General features: G+C 48.8%; 1 protein-coding gene across 1 annotated transcript in view; it reads right to left on the bottom strand.

Moving 5' to 3' along the window:
- The window catches only part of pkn1a (protein kinase N1a), a 324,582-nt gene extending 301,636 nt beyond the window's left edge, over window positions 1–22,946 (bottom strand). The window contains exon 1 of the mRNA XM_067973213.1: window positions 22,810–22,946. Coding sequence (XP_067829314.1) covers window positions 22,810–22,830 — 21 coding nt within the window. The 5' untranslated portion in view covers window positions 22,831–22,946. The remainder of the gene's footprint in view (window positions 1–22,809) is intronic.
- Between the last annotated feature and the right edge of the window lie 1,683 nt (window positions 22,947–24,629).

Raw genomic sequence — 24,629 nt, 5'->3', positions numbered from 1 at the left:
GATTGGAGTGCACATGCGTACATGCACACAGCGTGGTAGATATGGTTGGTCAACTGCAGGCACAAGTCGCCACATTGGACTATGATATAGTAGCAATGACAGAGACCTGCCTCAAAGAAGTGGAGGATTGGGTACTTAATATTCCTGGCTACAAAGTATTCAGGAAAGGTAGGGAAGGAAAAAAAAGGAGGGGGGGGTGGTGGCAGTATTGATCAAAGAAAATATTATAGCACTGGAAAGGGATGATGTCGTGGAGGGGTGAAAGACAGAATCTATTTGGTTAGAATTAAACATAGAAACATTGAAAATAGGAGCAAGAGTAGGCCATTTGGCCCTTCGGGCCTGTTCCGCCATTCAAAATGATCATGGCTGATCATCCAACTCAGTACCCAGTTCCCGCTTTTTCCCCATATCCCTTAATCCCATTAGCATTAAGAAATATATCTATCTCCTTCTTGAATATATTTAATGACTTGGCCTCCACTGCCTTCTGTGGTAAAGAATTCCACAGGTTCACCACCCTCTGAGTGAAGAAATTTCTCCTAATCTCGGTTCTAAATGGCATACCCCGTATCCTGAGACTGTGATCCCTGGTTCTGGATTCCCCAGCCATTGGGAACATCCTCCCTGCATCTAGTCTGTCCAGTCTTGTTGGAATTTTATATATTTTGATGAGATCACCTTTCATTCTTCTAAACTCTAGTGAATATAGGCCTAGTCGACCCAATCTCTCCTCATAAGTCAGTCCTGCCATCCCAGGAATCAGTCTGGTAAACCTTTGTTGCACTCCCTCCATGGCAAGGACATCCTTCCTCAGATAAGGAGACCAAAACTGCACACAATACTCCAGATGTGATCTCACCAAGGCCCTGTATAACGCAGTAAGACATCCCTGCTCCTGTACTCAAATCCTCTTGCAATGAAGGCCAACATACCGTTCGCCTTCCTAACTGCTTGCTCCACCTGAATGCTCACTTTCAGCGACTGGTGTACAAGGACACCCAGGTCTCATTGCACCTCCCCTTTTCCCAACCTATCACCATTCAGATAATAATCTGCCTTTCTGTTTTTACAACCGAAGTGGATAACCTCATATTTATCCACGTTATACTGAATCTGCCATGTTCTTGCCCATTCACCCAACTTGTCTAAATCACATTGGGGCCTCTTTGCATCCTCCTCACAGCTCACATTCCACCCCAGCTTTGTGTCGTCTACAAACTTGGAAATGTTACATTTAGTTCCTTCATCCAAATCATTGATGTATATTGTGAATAGCTGGGGCCCAAGCACTGATCCCTGCGGTACCCCACTAGTCACTGCCTGCCACCCGGAAAAAGACCCGTTTATTCCTACTCTCTGTTTCCTGTCTGTCAACCAATTCTCAATCCATGCCAGTATATTCCTCCCAATCCCGTGTGCTTTAATTTTGCATACTAACCTCTTGTGTGGGACCTTATCAAAAGCCTTCTGAAAATCCAAATACACCACATCCACTGGTTCTCCCCTATCTATTCTACTAGTTACATCCTCAAAAAACTCCAGTAGATTTGTTAAGCATGATTTCCCTTTCATAAACCCTTGCTGACTTTGTCCAATCCTGTTAATGCCTTCCAAGTGTTCTGTTATTACATCTTTTATAATACACTCCAGCATTTTCCCCACTACTGATGTTAGGCTAACTGGTCTGTAATTCTGTGTGTTTTCTCCCTCCTTTTTTAAATAGTGGGGTTACATTTGCCACCCTCCAATCTGTAGGAACTGTTCCAGAGTCTATAGAATTTTGGAAGATGATCACCAATGCATCCACTATTTCCAGGGCCACTTCCTTTAGTACTCTGAGATGTAGATTATCAGGCCCTGGGGATTTGTCAGCCTTTAGCCCCATTAATTTCCCTAGCACTATTTTTTTTTTACTAATACTGGTTTCCTTCAGTTCCTCCCTCTCACTGGACCCTTGGTTCCCTAACATTTCTGGCAGGTTATTTGTGTCCTCCTTTGTGAAGACAGAACCAAAGTATGTGTTTAATTGTTCTGCCATTTCTTTGTTCCCCATTATAATTTCCCCCATTTCTGACTGTAAGGGGCCTACATTTGTCTTCACTAATCTTTTGCTCTTCACATATTTATAGAAGCTTTTACAGTCAGTTTTTATGTTCCCTGCAAATTTACTCTCATACTCTATTTTTCCCCTCTTAATCAATCTCTTTGACCTCCTTTGCTGAATTCTGAACTGCTCCCAATCCTCAGGCTTGCCGCTTTTTCTGGCAATTTTATATGTTTCCTCTTTGGATCTAATACTAGCCATAATTTCTTTTGTAAGCCACGGTTGAGCCACCTTTCCTGTTTTATTTTTGCGCCAGACAGGAATGAGTAATTGTTGTAATTCCTGCACATGTTCTTTAAATATTAGCCATTGCCTATCCACCGTCATCCCTTTTAGTAAAGTTCCCCAATCTATCATAGCTAACGCGCACCTCATACTTTTGTAATTTCCTTTCTTTAGATTCAGGACCCTCGTTTCGGATTCAACTACTTCATTCTCCATCTTAATGAGGAATTCTATTATGTTATGGTCGCTCTTCCCTAGGGACCCCACACAAGATTAACTAATCCTTTCTCATTGCACAATACCCAGTCTCGGATCGCCTGTTCTCCAGTTGGTTCCTCAACGTATTGGTCCAGAAAACCATCACGTACACACTCCAGGAATTCCTCCCCCATAGCATTATTGCTAATTTAGTTTGACCAATCTATATGTAGATTAAAGTCACCCATGATTATAGTTGTACCCTTCTTGCGTGTGTCTCATATTTCCTGTTTAATGCCCTCCCCTACATCTCCACTACTGTTTGGGGGCCTATAGACAACCCCCACCAACGTTTTCTGCCCCTTGGTGTTTCTTAGCTCCACCCATACAGATTCCACATTGTGATTTTCCAAGCCAATATCCTTCCTGCATTGATTTCCTCCTTTACTAACAATGCTACCCCACCTCCTTTCTCTTTTTGCCTGTCCTTCCTAAACATTGAATACCCCATTGAATATTGGATGTTCAGTTCCCATCCTTGGTTACCCTGCAGCCATGTCTCCGTAATCGCAACAAGATCATAACCGTTAATATCTATCTGCGCTGTTAATTCATCTAGCTTATTGCGAATGCTCCGCGCATTAAGACACAATGCCTTTAGACTTGTCCTTTTAAGATTGCTAATCATCTTAGTTTTATTTTGCCCTATGGCCCTATTTGTTTTTCGCCCTTGTTTTCTCTGCCTGCCACTATTGCTTCTTCCCTTTCTGTCTTTTGTTTCTATCCTTGTTTCCCCCTCCTCTGTCTCCCTGCTCAGGTTGCCAATTAACAACAGAGGAGCTATCATGCTACTGGGTGTATACTATAGGCCACCAAATAGTGGGAAAGAGATGGAGGAACAAATTTGTAGGCGAATTAGGTAAAAGATGCAAGAATTATAGAGCAGTGATAATGGGGATTTCAATTATCCCAATGTGGACTGGGACAGTAAAGTGTAAAGGGCAAAGAAAGGGAGGAATTCCTGAAATGCATACAAGAGAACTTTCCTGATCGGTGTGTTTCCAGCCCAATGAGGAAGGAAGCAGTGCTCAATTTAGTTCTGGCAAATTTTCGTGGGGGAGTATTTGGGAAACAGAGACCATAATGTTTTGAATAGTTATGGAAAAGGGCAAGGAACAAAAAAGCGTAAAAATACTTAACTGGAGGAGGGCAAATTTTAGTAAGTTAATAAGGGATCTTGTCTTGGTGGATTGGAATCAAAAATTCGTAGACAAAACAGTAATTGAAAAGTGGGAGGCCTTCAAGGAGGGGATTGTTCAGGTACAGAGTAGACATATTCCCATTAGGGAGAAAGGAAGGGCATCAAAAGCTAGAGCTCCCTGGACGACTCAAGATATAGAGATTAAAATGAAACGGAAAAAGGTTTATGACGAATGTAAGGTTCATAATACAGAAAGTACAGAGAAGATCTAAAAAAGGGAATGAGGGGCAAAGAGAGAGTATTCAATTGATTAGCGGCCAACATAAAAGGGAAGCAAAGTCTTTTATAAACATATAAAAAGTAAGAGGATAGTCAAAGAGTGGGGCCCATCAGGGACAAAAAAGCACATCATCTTGTGGAGGCAGAGGGCATGGCTGAGGTACTAAATGAATACTTTGCATCGGTCTTCACTAGAGAAGATGATGCTGCCATTGTAGCAGTAAAGGAGAAGATAGTAGTGATATTGGATAGGATAAAAATAGATAGAGGAGGTATTTAAAAGATTGGCAATACTCAAAGTAGAAAAGTCACCCGGTCCAGATGGGATGCATCCTAGATTACTGAGGGAAGTAAGGGTAGAAATTATGGAGGCTCTGGCCACAATCTTCCAATCCCCCTTAGATATGGAGACAATGCCAGAGGACTGGAGGATTGAAAATGTTACATCCCTGTTCAAAAATGGGGAGAGGGATAAACCCGGCAATTACAGGCCAGACAGGTGGTGGGGAAATTTTTAGAGACATTAATCCAGGACAAAATTAATTGACACTTGGAAAAATATGGGCTAATAAATGAAAGTCAGCACGGACTTGTTAAAGGAAAATCGTGACTGACCAACTGGATTGAGTTATTTGATGAAGTAACGGAGAGGGTTGATGAGGGTAGTGTGGTTGATGTTGTGCATATGGACTTTCAAAAGGCATTTGATAAAGTACCACATAAGTGGTAGGAAGAATGAAGAGGCAATATAAACTAAATCGTACAATTTTAAAGGGGGTACAGGAACAGAGAGATCTGGGGTGCACATACACAAATCTTTGAAGGTGGCGGAACAAGTTGAGAAGGCTGGGCTTTATTAATAGAGGCATAGAGTACAAAAGGAAAGAAATTATGCTAAACCTTTATAAAACACTGGTTGGGCCTCAACTGGAGTATTGTGTTCAATCCTGGGCATCACATTTTAGGAAGGTTATCAAGGCAATGGTGCCAGGGATGAGGTGACTTCAGTTATGTGGACAGACTGGAGAAGCTGGGGTTGTTCTCTTTGCAGCAGAGGAGGTTACGGGGAGATTTCATAGAGGTGTTCAAGATCATGAAGGGTTTTGATAGAGTAAATAAGAAGAAACTGTTTCCAGTGGCAGAAAGGAACACAGATTTACAGTAATTAGCAAAAGAACCAGGGGCAACATGAGGAAAATATTTTTTATTCAGCGAGTTGTCATGATCTGGAATGCACTACCTGAAAGGGCGGTGGAATTTGCTGCCCCAGGAAGCTGTGGAAGCTACATCATTAAATAAATTTAAAACAGAAATAGAGAGTTTCCTAGAAGTAAAGGGAATTAGGGGTTTCAGGGAGCGGGCAGGAAATTGGACATGAATTTAGATTTGAGGTTAGGATCAGATCAGCCATGATCTTATTGAATGGCGGAGCAGGCTCGAGGGGCCGATTGGCCTACTCCTGCTCCTATTTCTTATGTTCTTATGAAGCAGATTCAATAGTAACTTTCAAAAGGGAATTGGATAAATACTTGAAGTGGCAAATTTTGCAGAGCTTTGGGGAAAGAGCAGGGGAGTGGGATTATTGGATAGCTCTTTCAAAGAGGCATGATGGGCCAAATGGCCTCCTCCTTTGCTGTATGATTCTATGATTCATGCTCTTCATTAAACTTAGCATGAAAAATATTTACTCTTCATTCCTGGGTTATGAGTAGGCAGCCTCTCAGGGTCCAGGGTTCATCCATACTACTTCTTCATCCTGTATCGTTGATCACTTGTGCTGCACCACAGTGTTGTCACACATTCCTTTCACAACTGCCAAAGCCCAGAATCAGGTTGACAGCTCATGAAGATACCCTGGCACGTCAGAGGTACTCAATCCCATGTTACCTCAAGCAGCAGTTCTTTTAAACACACAGAAAAGTTGGATTGCACCCAATCATGCTTTGTTCATTGCAATAATTATTAAAAAGTTCCCAAACAAAATACAGATTACTTTTTATACAAATACTACAACACAGCAGTGTCAGCTGTGGCTCAGAGGTAGTACTCTCGCCTCCGAGTCAGAAGGTTCAAGTCCCACTCCAGAGACTTGTGCACAAAATCTAGGCTAACACTTCAGTGCAGTACCGAGGGACTACTGCACCTTTGGATGAGGCGTTAAACAGAGGTTCCATCTGCCCTCTCAGGTGGATGTAAAAGATCCCATGGCACTATTTTGAAGAGGAGCAGGGGGGTTCTCCCCAGTGTCCCAGCCAGTATTTATCGCTCAACCAGTATCACAAAAAAAAGTTCTGATCTTTATCTCATTGCTGTTTGTGGAAGCTTACTGCAAGCAAATTTAGTGTTTCCCACATTACAACAGTGCCTACACTTCAAAAATACCTTATTGGATGTAAAGCACTATAGGACGCCCTGAGAATGTTAAATGCAAGCTCCTTCCTTCTGTCTCACTAGGTCTATTTAGCATCCTAGCATCAACATGCTGTAAGAAAAAATCTCAAGTCAATATGCTTTAACGGCACTTCTGTAGCTGTGAAGTGATTGGAGACGTCCTGAAGTTGTGTAAGGCGCTATATAAATGTAAGTTCCTTCCCTTCCTTGGAAATCACCTTGTGGCATCTGAATGAGAAAAGAACTTACATTTATATCGCACCTTTCTTAACCTCAGGGCGTCCCACACAGCTTCACAGCCAATGACATACTTTTGAAGTGTAGTCACTCTTGTGATGTAGGGAAACGCACAACCCAAGATGCACATAGCAAGGTCCCACAAACAGTAATGAGATAAATAGCCAGATAATCTGTTTTAGTGACAAGAACGTAAGGAGGAGCGGGAATAGGCCATCGAGCCTCTCGAGCCTGCTCCGCCTTTCAATAAGATCATGGCTGATCTTCGACCTCAACTCCACTTTCCCGCCCGATCCCCATATCCCTTGATTCCCTTAGGTGTCCAAAAATCTATCCATCTCTGTCTTGAATATAACTGAGCATCTACAGCCCTCTGGGGTAGAGAATTCCAAAGATTCATAACCCTGAATGATGAAAATTCCTCATCTCAGTCCTAAATAACCAACCCCTTATCTTGAGACGATGACCCCAGGGGAAAAAAACACTCAGCATCTACCCTGTGAAGCCCTCTAGGAATTTTATATGTTTCAATGAGATCACTTCTCATTCATCTGAACTCCAGAGAGTATAGGCCCATTCTACTCAATCTCTCATCATAGGACAACCCTCTCATCCCAGGGATCAATCTACTGAACCTTCATTGCACTCCCTCTAAGGCAAGGAAACCAAAACTGTACACAGTACTCCAGGTGTGGACTCACCAGAGCCTTATATAATTGCAGCAAGACCTCCTTACTCTTATGCAATAAAGGCTAACATACAATTTGCCTTCCTAATTGCTTGCTGTACCTGCATGTTACCTTACTGTGATTCATGTACAAAGATACCCAAATCTCTGACTACTAACATTGCTTTATGATTGGCTGAGGGAAAAATGCTGGCCAGGAAACTGGGAGATCTCCCCTGCTCTTCTTCAAATCGTGCCACGGGCCTCAGTTTAACGTCTCATCCGCAAGGCGGAACCTCCAACAGTAGTGCTCCCTCGGTACCGCACTGCAGCGTCAGCCTAGATTGTGTGCTTAAGTCTCTGGAGTGGGGCTTGAATCCACGACCTTCTGCCTTAGGACGAGAGAGCTATCACTGAGCTGACACTGACGTTCCAACTTAAAATTATGAACCACTTTCACGCTGCAGGGAGTTGAAAAATTAGGAAAAGAAAATGCAGCACTAAACTGTGCTTCTACCAACATGCTGACATTCACTCTAAATGCTGAATAAGTCAGTACACAATCTACTAGTGGCTGTGCTCTTTTTACCTGTTCCTTTTTCAAATACGAAGGAAAGTTGCACCTAAGCTAAGTTCTGTATGACCACCTAAAGGCCATTTCTGGTTAGTGGTAATTATATATGCCCCCCCGCAATCTTGTTGAAATTGCCCACAGTATAAATGGCAATTTCACTAACAGCAATCAGTACCTCAATGTGGTTTAGGAGCATACACAAAATATCATAGGCCTGTGGTGTCTGACATCTACTGTCCTGAACTAAGAAAAAAAGTTATTCACCTTTCCTTTTATTAAAAAAAGGAATTCCAGGGATTTCTGACCCTACAAACCTCCAACATTTATGGCCAGGTGCATCGACACTGTACATATCAAGGGTCCTTTTACCTCCAAAACATCTCAAATTTGCAGCTCCCAGGAACAGAGCCTTGCATTATCCTGTTTGGTTCATCACTTGCTGTAGCCTCATTCACTTTGCATGTAACAAATCCTTTCCTATTGTATGACATTAACAGCTGAGCTCTTCAGTGTACAATAGCAGCATTCATTAACCATGGGTTTCACTCTGCCCTTTGGAGAGAACAGCAGGCCCAAAGCACAAGGCAGTACATTTAATGTGTACACTTTGTAGACCATTACGGTGCCCAAGTTACTCGAGTGGTCTCGTGGCACATGGTCCAAAGAAAGCTCATGATAATGAGAACTAGGGAATATGAATCTCCAAAATAGACATACAATACTGTAGTCTTTATTAAACAGTTAACTTTGGGAGTCCAAAGCAAACCAGAACCACAATTCAGATAAAGTTTAACTGTTTAAACATTTTGTAAAAATTGTTGAAAGCTCAGTCTAAATTGATCAATTTGGACAAATCTTGATCTGATTCCCTGAACTAGTGTTCAGTCATACTTAGGCAGACCTGGTGAATGGGACATTTTTTCCCTTTTCCATTTCTCCTGCCTTGAAGGCCATGTCTCATGCTGGACTACAGCCCCTAGTGCAAGGCAATCCTTCGATATCTAATATCTAATCCAAGAGGCATTCTTCATGCGTGAGCTGGACTGTGGATGTCAGCGGACTATTCAATAAAGGGAGAATCACAAGCCAATACACTTCACAGTGAAAATCTTTGCACAATGAGAGCAGGAATCCTGGCTAATTTTTCTCCTCCTTGGTGCAACTGCCTCCGCTATTGCCCTAAATGAGATCAGATAATTGAGTATTTAGTAGAGACTGTCTGTATGGGTCAGGACCATGCCAGATGTTGCATTTAACCAATGAGTCATCTCAGCTGCCCAGATTTCATTGAAACATTTGAGTGACTTACAAGTCATAGACGCACAATCTGTAACTTGGCCGTTGCCACTTCCCTCCTCTCCCCCACCCCACACAGGGAGGCGCCAACCCGAAGTGCAGGACAGCAAGCCATGAGGGTTACATACGAGACGCACAGATGATGGCAGGTGCAATTAAGGGGAATGTGGTTGGAGGGCTCCCAGCAAAGGGTAGAGATAAAGGAGAGTTTCTCACCATGAAGAGTGCTGCAAGTAATCGCTCTCAGATTATGAATTTCTGGAAAGGTTTCTGATTTAGCCATAGCAACAGCACTGAAAATCTAAAAGTTGGGTGCAAAAGTCGGTGTCACTTTAGAACGTAGGAGTGTTGGCATGAACCTGAACAGAACCATGAACTATGTTTAGTTTGGCCTAACTTAATTAAGGTGAATTTTACCTGGGTTGTTTAGAAATTCTGGAGGAATGCACATATTTACATTTCTAAAAGAAACGTACTGAAAGCAGAGAGGAGACACACAGGTAGCAAAGCATCTCAGACTAGCTCTGCAGTGGGGAAATCTCACAAGAAAAGAGCCTTATTACAACAGAGCTATACAGTCAAATGAAACTTGAGCAAGTAACAGGCTAATAGAGTGCAGCTTTCATAACAAGTGAACAATTTACAGACAATTATCAAATGCAATCAACATACAGCTAAAAATCACCAAAGCCCAAAGTGGAGTCTCTCAGGTACAGGGCTCGTTGTTGCTGAAATGACTGATACAGAACTAAATACCATTAGCCCCAGTAGTTGGAAGCACTCAATTTTACAGCAACATGACCCACCTTCGTCAATATTTAAACAGACTAACTTTTTTTGGTGCACAGATAGTGTCAAAACAAATAAAAATAAATCATCAGCACATTAACATCCAGCAGTTACTTATACAAGTTTCATTAATTAGTTAATTTAGATCAATGATAAGCACACAGCTACTCCAGGAAAAGCTCATTAACAAGATAAATGAGTTAAATCTTATATATAAAGCGAGGGAGTAGATTAGGAAGATTACTGTGCACTTCCTGCACTCAACAGTAAGAGGTTGGTGCAGGAAGTGTACAGTATACACATTCAGACTTACACAAGTAAGTGGTGTAATCAGAGCAAAGGGCAGTTTGATCCAAACCCAACTTGTCAGAAGAAATTAAAATGACAATATGGGGCTACTGTGACCAAACATAGAGCTCGACAAAGATCTGTTGAGATGCAAGAAATCCAAACCAGGTTGATGAGAATTTTGAGGTGTTGAGAATTGAGACCTGCAATTCCAGTTTCAAACATTCAAGGCACGGAGTACAATAGTCAATATAAACTGAAAGCACATCCCCCTATAGCACACATATTGCATATCTCGCTGGCTCAAGTTGCTTTGGGGTTTTTTTCATTCCCAGTGCAGACGGAGGACGTACATTTGGTCCCTGCAAGAAACAATTGCATGTTTATAATCTGAGAGAGCAGAGTAAAGCATTATCCCCATCTGCTCTGACGCTTTGGGGCAGATATTGTAGATTCCAAGGCTGTCAGGCTACAGATCCCTCAATGATATAAAGATAACAGACTCATTTTAAATGTAGTGTCACTCTCTAGTAAACATGAGACAACTGATGGCAAAAATGAGCTGCACTTCCCATTGGCTAAACCAGGCTGTGAAGCTGCAAAACCAGAAGGAAAGCAGAGCCTGCCTCACTGCCCACATACACTAAAAAAGCACTTAGTCAATCTTCTCATCAAAGTGATGTTTCAAAAAAGATTTTTCAACTGTTTTGAAAGAGCTAATTTAGTTTCTGCCTCATATTGATTAATATCTAACAGCTACAAACAGTTTAAAAATTTGCTAACAGGAACTACATCAGTGACCACAATGCATCATGTGGCACAACATTTCCTGTCACAAATCTAATGTGTTAGTCTTTGTTGGACGTTCTAGCTGTACTGCAGAACATGAGCTTGCTCAAACACGAGATCTGTCAATAACATCTGGTGAATTAGTAAAACAAAAGTCGTGGGGGGGGGGGGGGCGTGGGGGGGGGGGGGGGGCAAAGACACGAGAGAGAAAGGGGGGGCCCCACGGGCACAGTGAGAGAGAGAGAGACACAGACACCATGGGCACAGCGAGAGAGAGAGAGAGAGAGAGAGAGAGAGAGAGAGAGATACACACCATGGGCACAGCAGAGAGAGGGAGAACGAGAACACAGCCAGAGAGACAGCGCGCGGCCACGGGCACAGCCAGAGAGAGAGAGAGAGAGAGAGAGAGGGCACCACGGGCACAGCCAGAGAGACAGCGCGCGGCCACGGGCACAGCCAGAGAGAGAGAGAGAGAGGGCACCACGGGCACAGCCAGAGAGAAAGGGGGCACCACAGGCACAGCCAGAGAGAGAGAGGGGGCACCACGGGCACAACCAGAGAGGGGGGCACCACGGGCACAACCAGAGAGAGAGGGGGGCACCACGGGCACAGCCAGAGAGAGAGGGGGCACCACGGGCACAGCCAGAGAGAGAGGGGGGGGCGGCAGAGGGGGCACCACGGGCACACAGCCACAGAGAGAGAGGGCCGGGGAAAAGAGTGGGGGCACCACGGGGGGGGGGGGGGGGGGGGGGGGGGGGGGGGGGGGGGGGGGCGGGGGCGGGGGGTGGGGGGCACCACGGGCACAGCAACTGAGAGAGAGGGGGCACCACGGGCACAGCCCAGAGAGGGGGACCGGCACACCAGAGAGAGAGGGGAGGGCACACGGGCACAGAGAGAGGAGGGCCACGGGCACAGCACAGAAGAGAGAGGGGGCACCCACGGGCACAGGCCACAGAGAGAGAGGGGGCACACGGGCACAGCCAGAGAGAGAGGGGGCACCACGGGCACAGCCAGAGAGAGAGGGGGCACCACGGGCACAGCCAGAGAGAGAGGGGGCACCACGGGCACAGCCAGAGAGAGAGGGGGCACCACGGGCACAGCCAGAGAGAGAGGGGGCACCACGGGCACAGCCAGAGAGAGAGGGGGCACCACGGGCACAGCCAGAGAGAGAGGGGGCACCACGGGCACAGCCAGAGAGAGAGGGGGCACCACGGGCACAGCCAGAGAGAGAGGGGGCACCACGGGCACAGCCAGAGAGAGAGGGGGCACCACGGGCACAGCCAGAGAGAGAGGGGGCACCACGGGCACAGCCAGAGAGAGAGGGGGCACCACGGGCACAGCCAGAGAGAGAGGGGGCACCACGGGCACAGCCAGAGAGAGAGGGGGCACCACGGGCACAGCCAGAGAGAGAGGGGGCACCACGGGCACAGCCAGAGAGAGAGGGGGCACCACGGGCACAGCCAGAGAGAGAGGGGGCACCACGGGCACAGCCAGAGAGAGAGGGGGCACCACGGGCACAGCCAGAGAGAGAGGGGGCACCACGGGCACAGCCAGAGAGAGAGGGGGCACCACGGGCACAGCCAGAGAGAGAGGGGGCACCACGGGCACAGCCAGAGAGAGAGGGGGCACCACGGGCACAGCCAGAGGGAGAGGGGGCACCACGGGCACAGCCAGAGAGAGAGGGGGCACCACGGGCACAGCCAGAGAGAGAGGGGGCACCACGGGCACAGCCAGAGAGAGAGGGGGCACCACGGGCACAGCCAGAGAGAGAGGGGGCACCACGGGCACAGCCAGAGAGAGAGGGGGCACCACGGGCACAGCCAGAGAGAGAGGGGGCACCACGGGCACAGCCAGAGAGAGAGGGGGCACCACGGGCACAGCCAGAGAGAGAGGGGGCACCACGGGCACAGCCAGAGAGAGAGGGGGCACCACGGGCACAGCCAGAGAGAGAGGGGGCACCACGGGCACAGCCAGAGAGAGAGGGGGCACCACGGGCACAGCCAGAGAGAGAGGGGTCACCACGGGCACAGCCAGAGAGAGAGGGGGCACCACGGGCACAGCCAGAGAGAGAGGGGGCATCACGGGCACAGCCAGAGAGAGAGGGGGGCACCACGGGCACAGCCAGAGAGGGGGCACCACGGGCACAACCAGAGAGGGGGCACCACAGGCACAACCAGAGAGGGGGCACCACAGGCACAACCAGAGAGGGGGCACCACGGGCACAACCAGAGAGGGGGCACCACGGGCACAACCAGAGAGGGGGCACCACGGGCACAACCAGAGAGGGGGGCACCACGGGCACAACCAGAGAGAGAGGGGGGCACCACGGGCACAACCAGAGAGAGAGGGGGGCACCACGGGCACAACCAGAGAGAGAGAGGGGCACCACGGGCACAACCAGAGAGAGAGAGAGGGGCACCACGGGCACAACCAGAGAGAGGGGGGCACCACGGGCACAACCAGAGAGAGGGGGGCACCACGGGCACAACCAGAGAGAGGGGGGCACCACGGGCACAACCAGAGAGAGGGGGCACCACGGGCACAACCAGAGAGAGGGGGCACCACGGGCACAACCAGAGAGAGGGGGCACCACGGGCACAACCAGAGAGAGGGGGCACCACGGGCACAACCAGAGAGAGGGGGCACCACGGGCACAACCAGAGAGAGGGGGCACCACGGGCACAACCAGAGAGAGGGGGCACCACGGGCACAACCAGAGAGAGGGGGCACCACGGGCACAACCAGAGAGAGGGGGCACCACGGGCACAACCAGAGAGAGGGGGCACCACGGGCACAACCAGAGAGAGGGGGCACCACGGGCACAACCAGAGAGAGGGGGCACCACGGGCACAACCAGAGAGAGGGGGCACCACGGGCACAACCAGAGAGAGGGGGCACCACGGGCACAACCAGAGAGAGGGGGCACCACGGGCACAACCAGAGAGAGGGGGCACCACGGGCACAACCAGAGAGAGGGGGCACCACGGGCACAACCAGAGAGAGGGGGCACCACGGGCACAACCAGAGAGAGGGGGCACCACGGGCACAACCAGAGAGAGGGGGCACCACGGGCACAACCAGAGAGAGGGGGCACCACGGGCACAACCAGAGAGAGGGGGCACCACGGGCACAACCAGAGAGAGGGGGCACCACGGGCACAACCAGAGAGAGGGGGCACCACGGGCACAACCAGAGAGAGGGGGCACCACGGGCGCAACCAGAGAGAGGGGGCACCACGGGCACAACCAGAGAGAGGGGGCACCACGGGCACAACCAGAGAGAGGGGGCACCACGGGCACAACCAGAGAGAGGGGGCACCACGGGCACAGCCAGAGAGGGCAGCACGTCACAGCCAGAGAGGGCAGCACGTCACAGCCAGAGAGGGCAGCACTGATCCTCACTGAGCCAGTGTCCTGACGGAATCCGAACTTAGCATCGGAGAACAGATTATTGATGAGTAATTTAAAGTGATTGAATGTGCAAATTGTGATCTTATCACAAGTATTTTGGGCATGTTAGTTTATTTCACTAACATGCCCAAAATACTTCTGATAAGATCACAAGTTCCAATTATGAGATTTTGTCCACTTTTAAAATATTGTCCAAATTATAAATAAGTGCCGTGTTTATTCTATATTTGCTTAGCTATTTAATTAGTTTTAAGTCTTACTTTATTTATAATTCCAGGAGCCAGAGCAAGATGTTCCCAGTTGTAGGTAGGCAAGTAATACGAGGGAGGGATTGGTGTGGTTTTCGTGTTATTAGTAGGGTGGTCCGTGTATGTGGGAGCAGTGAGAAGGGAAGGAGTGGTGTGGCGGGCATAGAGCATGGGTGTGTTTAAGTATTGGAGAGGGAAGGGATCTTTGGCCATCAGATTATTGGGAGGGGAGCTCTGATATTCGGGAGTATGGAAATGATACTAGGGTGACCTCCAACTCCCCATGAGCAACTCCACAGGAGAGCTGCTAGGAAAACATTAAAATGCACAGATCCTGTCACACTTACTTCAGATAACACTTTCCCCATCACTTTATTGATTGGCTCAAAGTAAAACAGCAATAGCAAATCAGAACTGAACAGGTAGGAAACAAGTGAATCAAAAGCAAAGGCAGCAGCCGGGAAACTGCCAATGGGGAACTAAGGAATGTGAAACTTGAGCCAATTAGATGCAACATTTGCAAATACAAGTACCAAGTGCGATGGATAAAATGCATCAAATGAGAGAGTACTTTGAATTAAAAAGAATTCCCCTAGACTTGTCTTCCTCCTTAACAATAAGATATTCACTTATTTTGGAAACTATCAAGTGCAGCACTTTGCTCTTAGGCAACTTCCTCTCCCATTTTTCCACCCCGATGCAGCTTTCTGCACTCGGCCTGGCCAAAACCACAGTAAAATCACAATGTTAGTGAGAGCTTCCTCGGTATTTTACAAGACAACTATTTCTTTTGCGAGATGTTTTAATATAATAAACATGGTCATTTAAAGCAAACGTAAAGCCATTTCATTTTTTTTTGCACAAGTTTGTCTAGTCCAACCGGAAGTCAAGACAAACCATCCTTCGTTTCAGTCACCTACCACTGTCTGAAACTGCTTCTAAAATTAGCAGAAGTGAAACTGCTCAGCCATCGTCCAATCTTGTGTAAGGATTAATAACAATGCTTCAGCAGCACTGTTATACACGCCATTCCACAAACCTGCCAATATCTTGTATATAGAGCAGTATTGTCCAATCCACACATGGGTAATTCGGAATCGAGATGGGACTAATTATTAAAGAAAAACCGAGTAATAGACATCATCGTTGGGCATGTGATCTCAATACTCATTCACACAGCATTTGCATGTGAACTTCAACCTTTCTGTGCATTTGTTGATAAAATGTTATGATGAAAAGCAGGTGTTTTTTCAAAATTATTCATAATATCACAGTCAGTAAAGCACAGGAGGCCGCCATTCGGCCCATTGCTGAGCATTACCAGCATTTTCTGTTTTAGTCAATTTTGTATCCAAGCTGCCACAGTCCCTTTAATCCATGGGCTTTAATTTTGCTAACAAGTCTACTTTATGCTACTTTATCAAATGCCTTTTGAAAGTCCACATACATAACATCAACCACACTGCCCTCATCAACCCTCTCCGTTACTTCATCAAAGAAGAATTGTTGTGTGTGCTTTACTTCCTTGATGTTGCTAACTTGTTATCTTCTAAAATGGTATGTAACATGGAAACATCAGGCCAGGCCGGGCGCGTGGGCGGGGAGGGCAGGGTGGGAATGCGAGCGGGTGGGGGCAGATGGTGAGCTGGGGTCTGGTGCCTGGTGCGTATCGTTTGCGAGTCGACATTCTTAGCAACCACCCTAAAGAAGTTAAAATACCACTCGCAACTCGACAAAAACCTAGAAGCTGCACCAAGATGTTTGGTATCTGATAAATTCATGCCAGAATTTCAAACTTGAATGAATGAGAAAGACTGCAGAGTTTCGCACTGAATGGTGGTAGATGTTTGTTAAGTAAATATACACATGAAATATATTTATGTCTATTATGTGGGTGTGTGTAAAAGGAATTTTCTACTAAAATTAGAGCATGTGGCTAAAACAGTGTTGCGAGCCACATCTGTGGCGAGTCAGTAATTTCTATTGGACAACTCTGATGTAGACCACACAAAGTAGAGAACATTACATGGCAGTAATGCAGGCAGCTGAGATTACATAAATATTTGATTGAAAAGTTTCACTGCATCTCAGCCCCAAACAGGTTAAAGCCTCAAAATCTGCAGCAACCTGTTTCATTCTATTTTACATCTATTTCAAATAGATTTACTAACTGATCTCCCATGGCCTTGGACCTGGGGATTCGAGATCAAGTGCGGGTGAAGCAGGGTTAGAGAGCAAGGGATAAGGGAACAGATGTAATTTAATCCCCATTTAGAAGTCATATATTGTTCTTTTTTGATAAATACTTCGATTTGATATAATTCATAGTTAAACAGGAAGACTTACAGCAATGTGGGCCACAGATTTCACTGGAGTATCAGAGTTTCTCGACTGTATAGACTGGGAGATGCAAAACTGAGACACTAAAGTGCCACTACTAGTGAGAGGCTGTAATCAGTGTAACAAGTTCACATTGGCAGTTGCCATCATAAATGTAAATATAGCAATTTATGGGGAAAAGTTAGCAAAAATGTGACAACAGGAAGGTCGATTTTGTAGACAAGTAGCGCATGCAAACGCAAGAGATTTTAATGCATTCTAGGTGGAGGTTCCTGCGTGGTTTTGTTTCCAGCAGTGATGTGATAGAATAGCAGTGAGCTTCCAAAATATCAATTTTAACTGAAGTTGCACTTCACACAGACAGGTTCCATTTCATTGCAAGTTATTTGAACAGCACAACTTACATATGATAAAAACTCAATCAAGGCTTTAATTTAAACTGAATTGCTAAATGACTGGTTCAGGGCCACTCCCACAGCTATTCATTTATTCTTTATATACAGGTGGTGAATGAACCAACACGAGGGAAAAACTTACTTCACTTCGTCCTCACCAATCTACCTGTCGCAAATGCATCTGTCCATGACAGTATTGGTAGGAGTGACCACCGCACAGTCCTCGTGGAGATGAAGTCCCGTCTTCGCACTGAGGACACCATCCAACGTGTTTGTGGCACTACCACCGTGCTAAATGGGATAGATTCAGAACAGATCTCGCAGCTCAAAACTGGGCATCCATGAGGCGCTGTGGGCCATCAGCACAATCTGTAACCTCATGGCTCGGCATATTCCTCACTCTACCATTACCAACAAGCCAGGGGATCAACCCTGGTTCAATGAGGTGTAGAAGAGCATGCCAGAAGCAGCACCAGGCAAACCTAAAAATGAGATGCCGACCTGGTGAAGCTACAACTCAGGACTACATGCATGCTAAACAGCGGAAGCAACATGCTATAGACAGAGTTAAGCGATTCCACAACCAACAGATCAGATCAAAGCTCTGCAGTCCTGCCACATCCAGTCGTGAATGGTGGTGGACAATTAAACAACTAACGGGAGGAGGAGGCTCTGTAAACATTCTCATCCTCAATGATGGCGGAGTCCAGCACGTGAGTGCAAAAGACAAGTCTGAAGCGTTTGCAACCATCTTCAGCCAGAAGTGCCGAGTGGATGATCCATCTCGGCCTCCTCCCGATATCACCACCATCACAGAAGCCAGTCTTCAGCCAATTCGATTCACTCCACGTGATATCAAGAAACGGCTGAGTGCACTTGATACAACAAAGGCTATGGGCCCCGACAACATTCCGGCTGTAGTGCTGAAGACTTGTGCTCCAGAACTAGCTGCGCCTCCAGCCAAGCTGTTCCAGTACAGCTACAACACAGCGACAATGTGGAAAATTACTCAAGTACGTCCTGCCCACAAAAAGCAGGACAAATCCAATCCGGCCAATTACCGCCCCATCAGTCTACTCTCAATCATCAGCAAAATGATGGAAGGTGTCGTCGACAGTGCTATCAAGCTGCACTTACTCACCAATAACCTGCTCACCGATGCTCAGTTTGGGTTCCGCCAGGACCACTCGGCTCCAGACCTCATTACAGCCTTGGTCCAAACATGGACAAAAGAGCTGAATTCCAGAGGTGAGGTGAGAGTGACTGCCCTTGACATCAAGGCAGCATTTGACCGAGTGTGGCACCAAGGAGCCCTAGTAAAATTGAAGTCAATGGGAATCAGGGGGAAAACTCTCCAGTGGTTGGAGTCATACCTAGCACAAAGGAAGATGGTAGTGGTTGTTGGAGGCCAATCATCTCAGCCCCACGACATTGCTGCAGGAGTTCCTCAAGGCAGTGTCCTAGGCCCAACCATCTTCAGCTGCTTCATCAATGACCTTCCCTCCATCATAAGGTCAGAAATGGGCATGTTCGCTGATGATTGCACAGTGTTCAGTTCCATTCACAACCCCTCAGATAATGAAGCAGTCCAAGCCTGCATGCAGCAAGACCTGGACAACATACTGGCTTGGGCTGATAAGTGGCAAGTAACATTCGTGCCAGACAATGACCATCTCCAAGAGAGAGTCTAACCACCTCCCCTTGACATTCAATGTCATTACCATCGCCGAATCCCCCACCATCAACATCCTGGGGGTCACCATTGACCAGAAACTTAACTGGACCAGCCATATAAATACTGTGGCTACAAGAGCAGGTCAGAGGCTGGGTGTTCTGCAGCAAGTGACTCACCTCCTGACTCCCCAAAGCCTTCCCACCATCTACAAGGCACAAGTGTGATGGAATACTCTCCACTTGCCTGGATGAGTGCAGCTCCAATAACACTCAAGAAGCTCGACACCATCCAGGACAAAACAGCCCGCTTGATTGGCACCCCATCCACCACCCTAAATATTCACTCCCTTCACCACCGGCGCACTGTGGCTGCAGTGTGTACCATCCACAGGATGCACTGCAGCAACTCGCCAAGGCTTCTTTGACAGCTCCTCCCAAACCCGCGACCTCTGCCACCTAGAAGGACAAGAGCAGCAGGCACATGGGAACACCACCACCTGCACGATCCCCTCCAAGTCACACACCAGCCCGACTTGGAAATATATCGCCATTCCTTCATCGTCGCTGGGTCAAAATCCTGGAACTCCCTACCTAACAGCACTGTAGGAGAACCTTCACCACACGGACTGCAGCGGTTCAAGAAGGCGGCTCACCACCACCTTCTGAAGGGCAATTAGGGATGGGCAATGAATGCCGGCCTCGCCAGCGACGCCCACATCCCATGAACAAATAATAAAAAAATATACTTTATAAAGTTGGACCTGTAAACCTTTCAGATCAATCAGTATTGAAGGAGAATCTGGAACATTCAGCTACGACTGTGATGAACTGGAGATAAACTAAGTACATGAGCGAATACAGGCCTGAATATATTAGTGGCCAAATAGCAGGCCACCAGCCTCATTCCACAGCGATATTAGTCGGCTGGTCTCACTGATTCACTTGCAATGGACTCAAGTCCATAGTTAGAAGCCTGCAGCAGGCCCATTGGATTTTGCAGGATAAATTGCATGGCATATAGCGAAAACAATCAGAGATTGGTGCCAGCAGTAAACAGTACGAGCAGTTGGTCTCCTAAAGGAAAACCCTGCTTAAGTTTAATGTTGTGCCAATATGGTTCGTGAGAATCATCGAGTCTTAAAGAAGGAGGCCATTCAACCCATGGTGCCTGTGCTGGCTATTTGAAAGAACTATCCAATTAGTCCCACTACCCTGCTCTTTCCCCATAGCCCTGGAATTTTCTCTCCAAGTATTTGTCCAATTCCCTTTAGAAAGTTGCAACTGAATCTGCTTTCACTATCTTTTCAGGCAGTGCATTCCAGATCATCACAACTCACTGTGTAAAAAAAATTCTCCTCATCTCATCTCTGGTTCTTTTGCCAATTACCTTCAAACTCTGTCCTCTGGCTGCTGACCCTTCTGCCACTAGACACAGTTTCTTCTTATTTACTCTATCAAAATCAGGAAGGGTTTTAAATGCCTCAATTAAATCTCCCCTTAAACTCTGCTCGAAGGAGCATCATCCCAACTTCTCCAGTCTCTCCACATAATTGAAGTCTCTCATTCCTGGTGGCATCTTAAAGTGTGGTGCCCAGAATTGGACACAATACTCCAGCTGAGTCCTAACCAGTGATTTGTAAAGGTTTAGCATAACTTCCTAGCTTTTGTACTCTATGCCTCTATTAATAAAGCCGAAGAACATAGGATCAGGAGGAGGCCATTTCGCCCCTCGAGCCTGTTCCACCATTCAATGACTGATCTGTGACCTAACTCCACGCCTTTGCCCCATATCCTTTGGTTAAAAAAATCTATCAATCTCAGATTTAAAATTAACAATTGAGCTAGCATCAACTGCTGTTTGTGGAAGAGAGTTCCAAACTTCTACCATCCTTTGTGTGTAGAAGTGTTTCCTAACTTCACTCCTGAAAGTTCAGGCTCTAATTTTTAGACTGTGCCCCCTACTCCTAGAATCCCCAACCAGCGGAAATAGTTTCTCTCTATCCACCCTATCAGTTCCCCATATCTTGAAAACTGCGATCAAATCACCCCGTAATCTTCTAAATTCCAGGGAATACAGCCCTAGTTTATGTAATCTCTCCTCGTGATTTAACCCTTGGAGTCCAGGTATCATTCTAGTAAATCTACGCTGCGCTCCCTCCAAGGGCATTATATCCTTCCGAAGGTGCGGTGCCCAGAACTGAACACAGTACTCCAGGTGCGGCCTAACCAGGGTTTTGTATAGCTGCAGCATAACTTCTACCCCCTTGCATTCTAGTCCTCTAGATATAAAGGCCACCTTCAGAGATTTCTGTACCAGGTCTCTCTGTTCCTGCACACCGATTAAAATTGTACCACTTTACACTGTGATAACTTTATTACCCCAAATTTCTCTCATCACCAGTGATTTACCAGTGGAAAAAAAATCCCTTGTAAAATGTTAAACAGTGATTAAGAACTTGTATTTATATAGCACTGTTCACATCCTTAAGATCTTCCCAGCCAAAGTCGAGTGCAGTCACTCTTGTGACGTAGGCAAATATAGCAGCCCATTGCACACAGCAGAGGGTGGCATCAACCTCAACAGACTAATCAAACTTCACACACTTTTTACTTCTATCATGGTGCCTAAGTGGGCTACGTGAGGATTGGTAACCCCATTCCGTCACACAAGACTTGGTCATGAAGTTTCTGGCCTGAATATCTCATTCATTCCCAATGTAGTTCCTTTGACCAAGGTTGAACCTAAAGTCACATAGCACTACAAAGCCTTGCACACAATGATGTGGAGATGCTGGTGATGGACTGGGGTGGACAAATGTAAGGAATCCTACAACACCAGGTTACAGTCCCAACTGTTTTATTTGAAAATCACAAGCTTTCGGAGGCTTTCTCCTTCGCTCACCTGACGAAGGAGAAAGCCTCCGAAAGCTTGTGATTTTCAAATAAAACAGTTGGACTATAACCTGGTGTTGTAAGATTCCTTACAATTTGCACACAATGGGTAAGTTCACACCAAAGGATCAGTCAGCTCTTTTCATCAGTAATAATAGAATCACAGTACAGGAAGCTGCTTTAGTTTCATTGTTTTTAAATTAAAAACATGTTTAGCAGTAGCAGCATTCACATTGCTGCCAGTCCAAAAACTAGAATAATCCAAGAACGCTTCTTGAAGATAGCAAGAAAATTCACACTGTTTTTGGTACAAAACACAGCCTAATTTGGGAGAAGCAGAATGAGTGTTCCCGGGCAGAACCGAATCAACATAAACTGAAGCTCACTGATGGGCAGGGAGAAAAACAGGAATCAATGTCTGAACACTGAAACCCCGAGAGGGGCAGGGTGCGAATTATCGCAGAGCGACACCGAATGCTGCCCCCGGTCCGAGAGAGAGAGAGAGACCGAGGGAGTGGAGAGAGAGAGAGAGAGCGGGGTCACACAACGAGCAGCAGCGGAGAGGGGGCAGCTCATTCACCACTGGACAAGGGCCCGGGGCAGAGGGGGGCCCCGGGGGGCGGGGGGAGGATCTTCCCCCGGGGGAGGGGAATGGGATCCGGATCTTCCTCCTTCAGCAGGTCCCCGGGCCGCGCTACTGCCGACGCCCCCTAACCGGCCCAGCCACCGGCCGCGCCTGAGGGCCGGACCCCGGGCCTCACACACCGCCTGAGGGCCGGGCGCCGGGCCCCGTACACCGCCTCTCCTACCTGAATCGACTCTCCAGCCATCCCGGGCTTCACCACTGGCAGCGCCCGGCCGCACACCGACTCCACCCGGACCCCGCTCCGCGGCCAACCGTCCGCCCGGCGCAGCTTCCGCTCCAGCGCCTGCCCGAGGCACTGCGCATGCCCGGCCCCGGCCCCGCCCCCCGTTCGCCACCCGGTGACGATCGTCATACGTCAGTGGTCACATGACCTGGAGCTCCCGCTCTCGCCCCCTGGCGAAGGGAGCCTGAATCAGCAGGAGAGAGAGCGCTGAAAACAAACCAATCCCAACCCGGGGGGAGGGGGGGAACCAATCCCAACCCGGGGGGAGGGGGGGAACCAATCCCAACCCGGGGGGAGGGGGGGAACCAATCCCAACCCGGGGGGAGGGGGGGAACCAATCCCGACCCGGGGGGAGGGGGGGAACCAATCCCGACCCGGGGGGAGGGGGGGAACCAATCCCAACCCGGGGGGAGGGGGGGAACCAATCCCAACCCGGGGGGAGGGGGGGAACCAATCCCAACCCGGGGGAGGGGGGAGGGGGGGAACCAATCCCAACCCGGGGGGAGGGGGGGAACCAATCCCAACCCGGGGGGAGGGGGGGAACCAATCCCAACCCGGGGGGAGGGGGGAGGGGGGAGGGGGGGAACCAATCCCAACCCGGGGGGAGGGGGGGAACCAATCCCAACCCGGGGAGAGGGGGGGAACCAATCCCAACCCGGGGGGAGGGGGGAGGGGGGGAACCAATCCCAACCCGGGGGGAGGGGGGGAACCAATCCCAACCCGGGGGAGGGGGGAGGGGGGGAACCAATCCCAACCCGGGGGAGGGGGGGAACCAATCCCAACCCGGGGGAGGGGGGAGGGGGGGAACCAATCCCAACCCGGGGGAGGGGGGAGGGGGGGAACCAATCCCAACCCGGGGGGAGGGGGGGAACCAATCCCAACCCGGGGGGAGGGGGGAACCAATCCCAACCCGGGGGGAGGGGGGGAACCAATCCCAACCCGGGGGGAGGGGGGGAACCAATCCCAACCCGGGGGGAGGGGGGAACCAATCCCAACCCGGGGGGAGGGGGGAACCAATCCCAACCCGGGGGGAGGGGGGGAACCAATCCCAACCCGGGGGGAGGGGGGGAGGGGAGAACCAATCCCAACCCGGGGGGAGGGGGGAACCAATCCCAACCCGGGGGGAGGGGGGGAACCAATCCCAACCCGGGGGGAGGGGGGAGGGGGGGAACCAATCCCAACCCGGGGGGAGGGGGGAGGGGGGGAACCAATCCCAACCCGGGGGGAGGGGGGAACCAATCCCAACCCGGGGGGAGGGGGGGAACCAATCCCAACCCGGGGAAGGGGGGAACCAATCCCAACCCGGGGGGAGGGGGGAGGGGGGGAACCAATCCCAACCCGGGGGGAGGGGGGGAACCAATCCCAACCAGGGGGGAGGGGGGAGGGGGGGAACCAATCCCAACCCGGGGGGGAGGGGGGGAACCAATCCCAACCCGGGGGGGAGGGGGGGAACCAATCCCAACCCGGGGGGGAGGGGGGGAACCAATCCCAACCCGGGGGGGAGGGGGGTGGGGGGAGGGGGGAACCAATCCCAACCCGGGGGGAGGGGGGGAGGGGGGAACCAATCCCAACCCAGGGGGAGGAGGGAGGGGGGAACCAATCCCAACCCGGGGGGAGGGGGGAACCAATCCCAACCCGGGGGGGGGGGGAGGGAACCAATCCCAACCCGGGGGAGGGGGGGAACCAATCCCAACCCGGGGGAGGGGGGAACCAATCCCAACCCGGGGGAGGGGGGAACCAATCCCAACCCGGGGGGAGGG

Source organism: Heptranchias perlo, chromosome 37 (genome assembly GCF_035084215.1).
Source record: "Heptranchias perlo isolate sHepPer1 chromosome 37, sHepPer1.hap1, whole genome shotgun sequence".
Lineage (NCBI taxonomy): Eukaryota > Metazoa > Chordata > Chondrichthyes > Hexanchiformes > Hexanchidae > Heptranchias > Heptranchias perlo.
The sequence above is the reverse complement of the archived record's forward strand: the minus strand, read 5'-3'. Positions and strand labels throughout refer to the sequence as shown.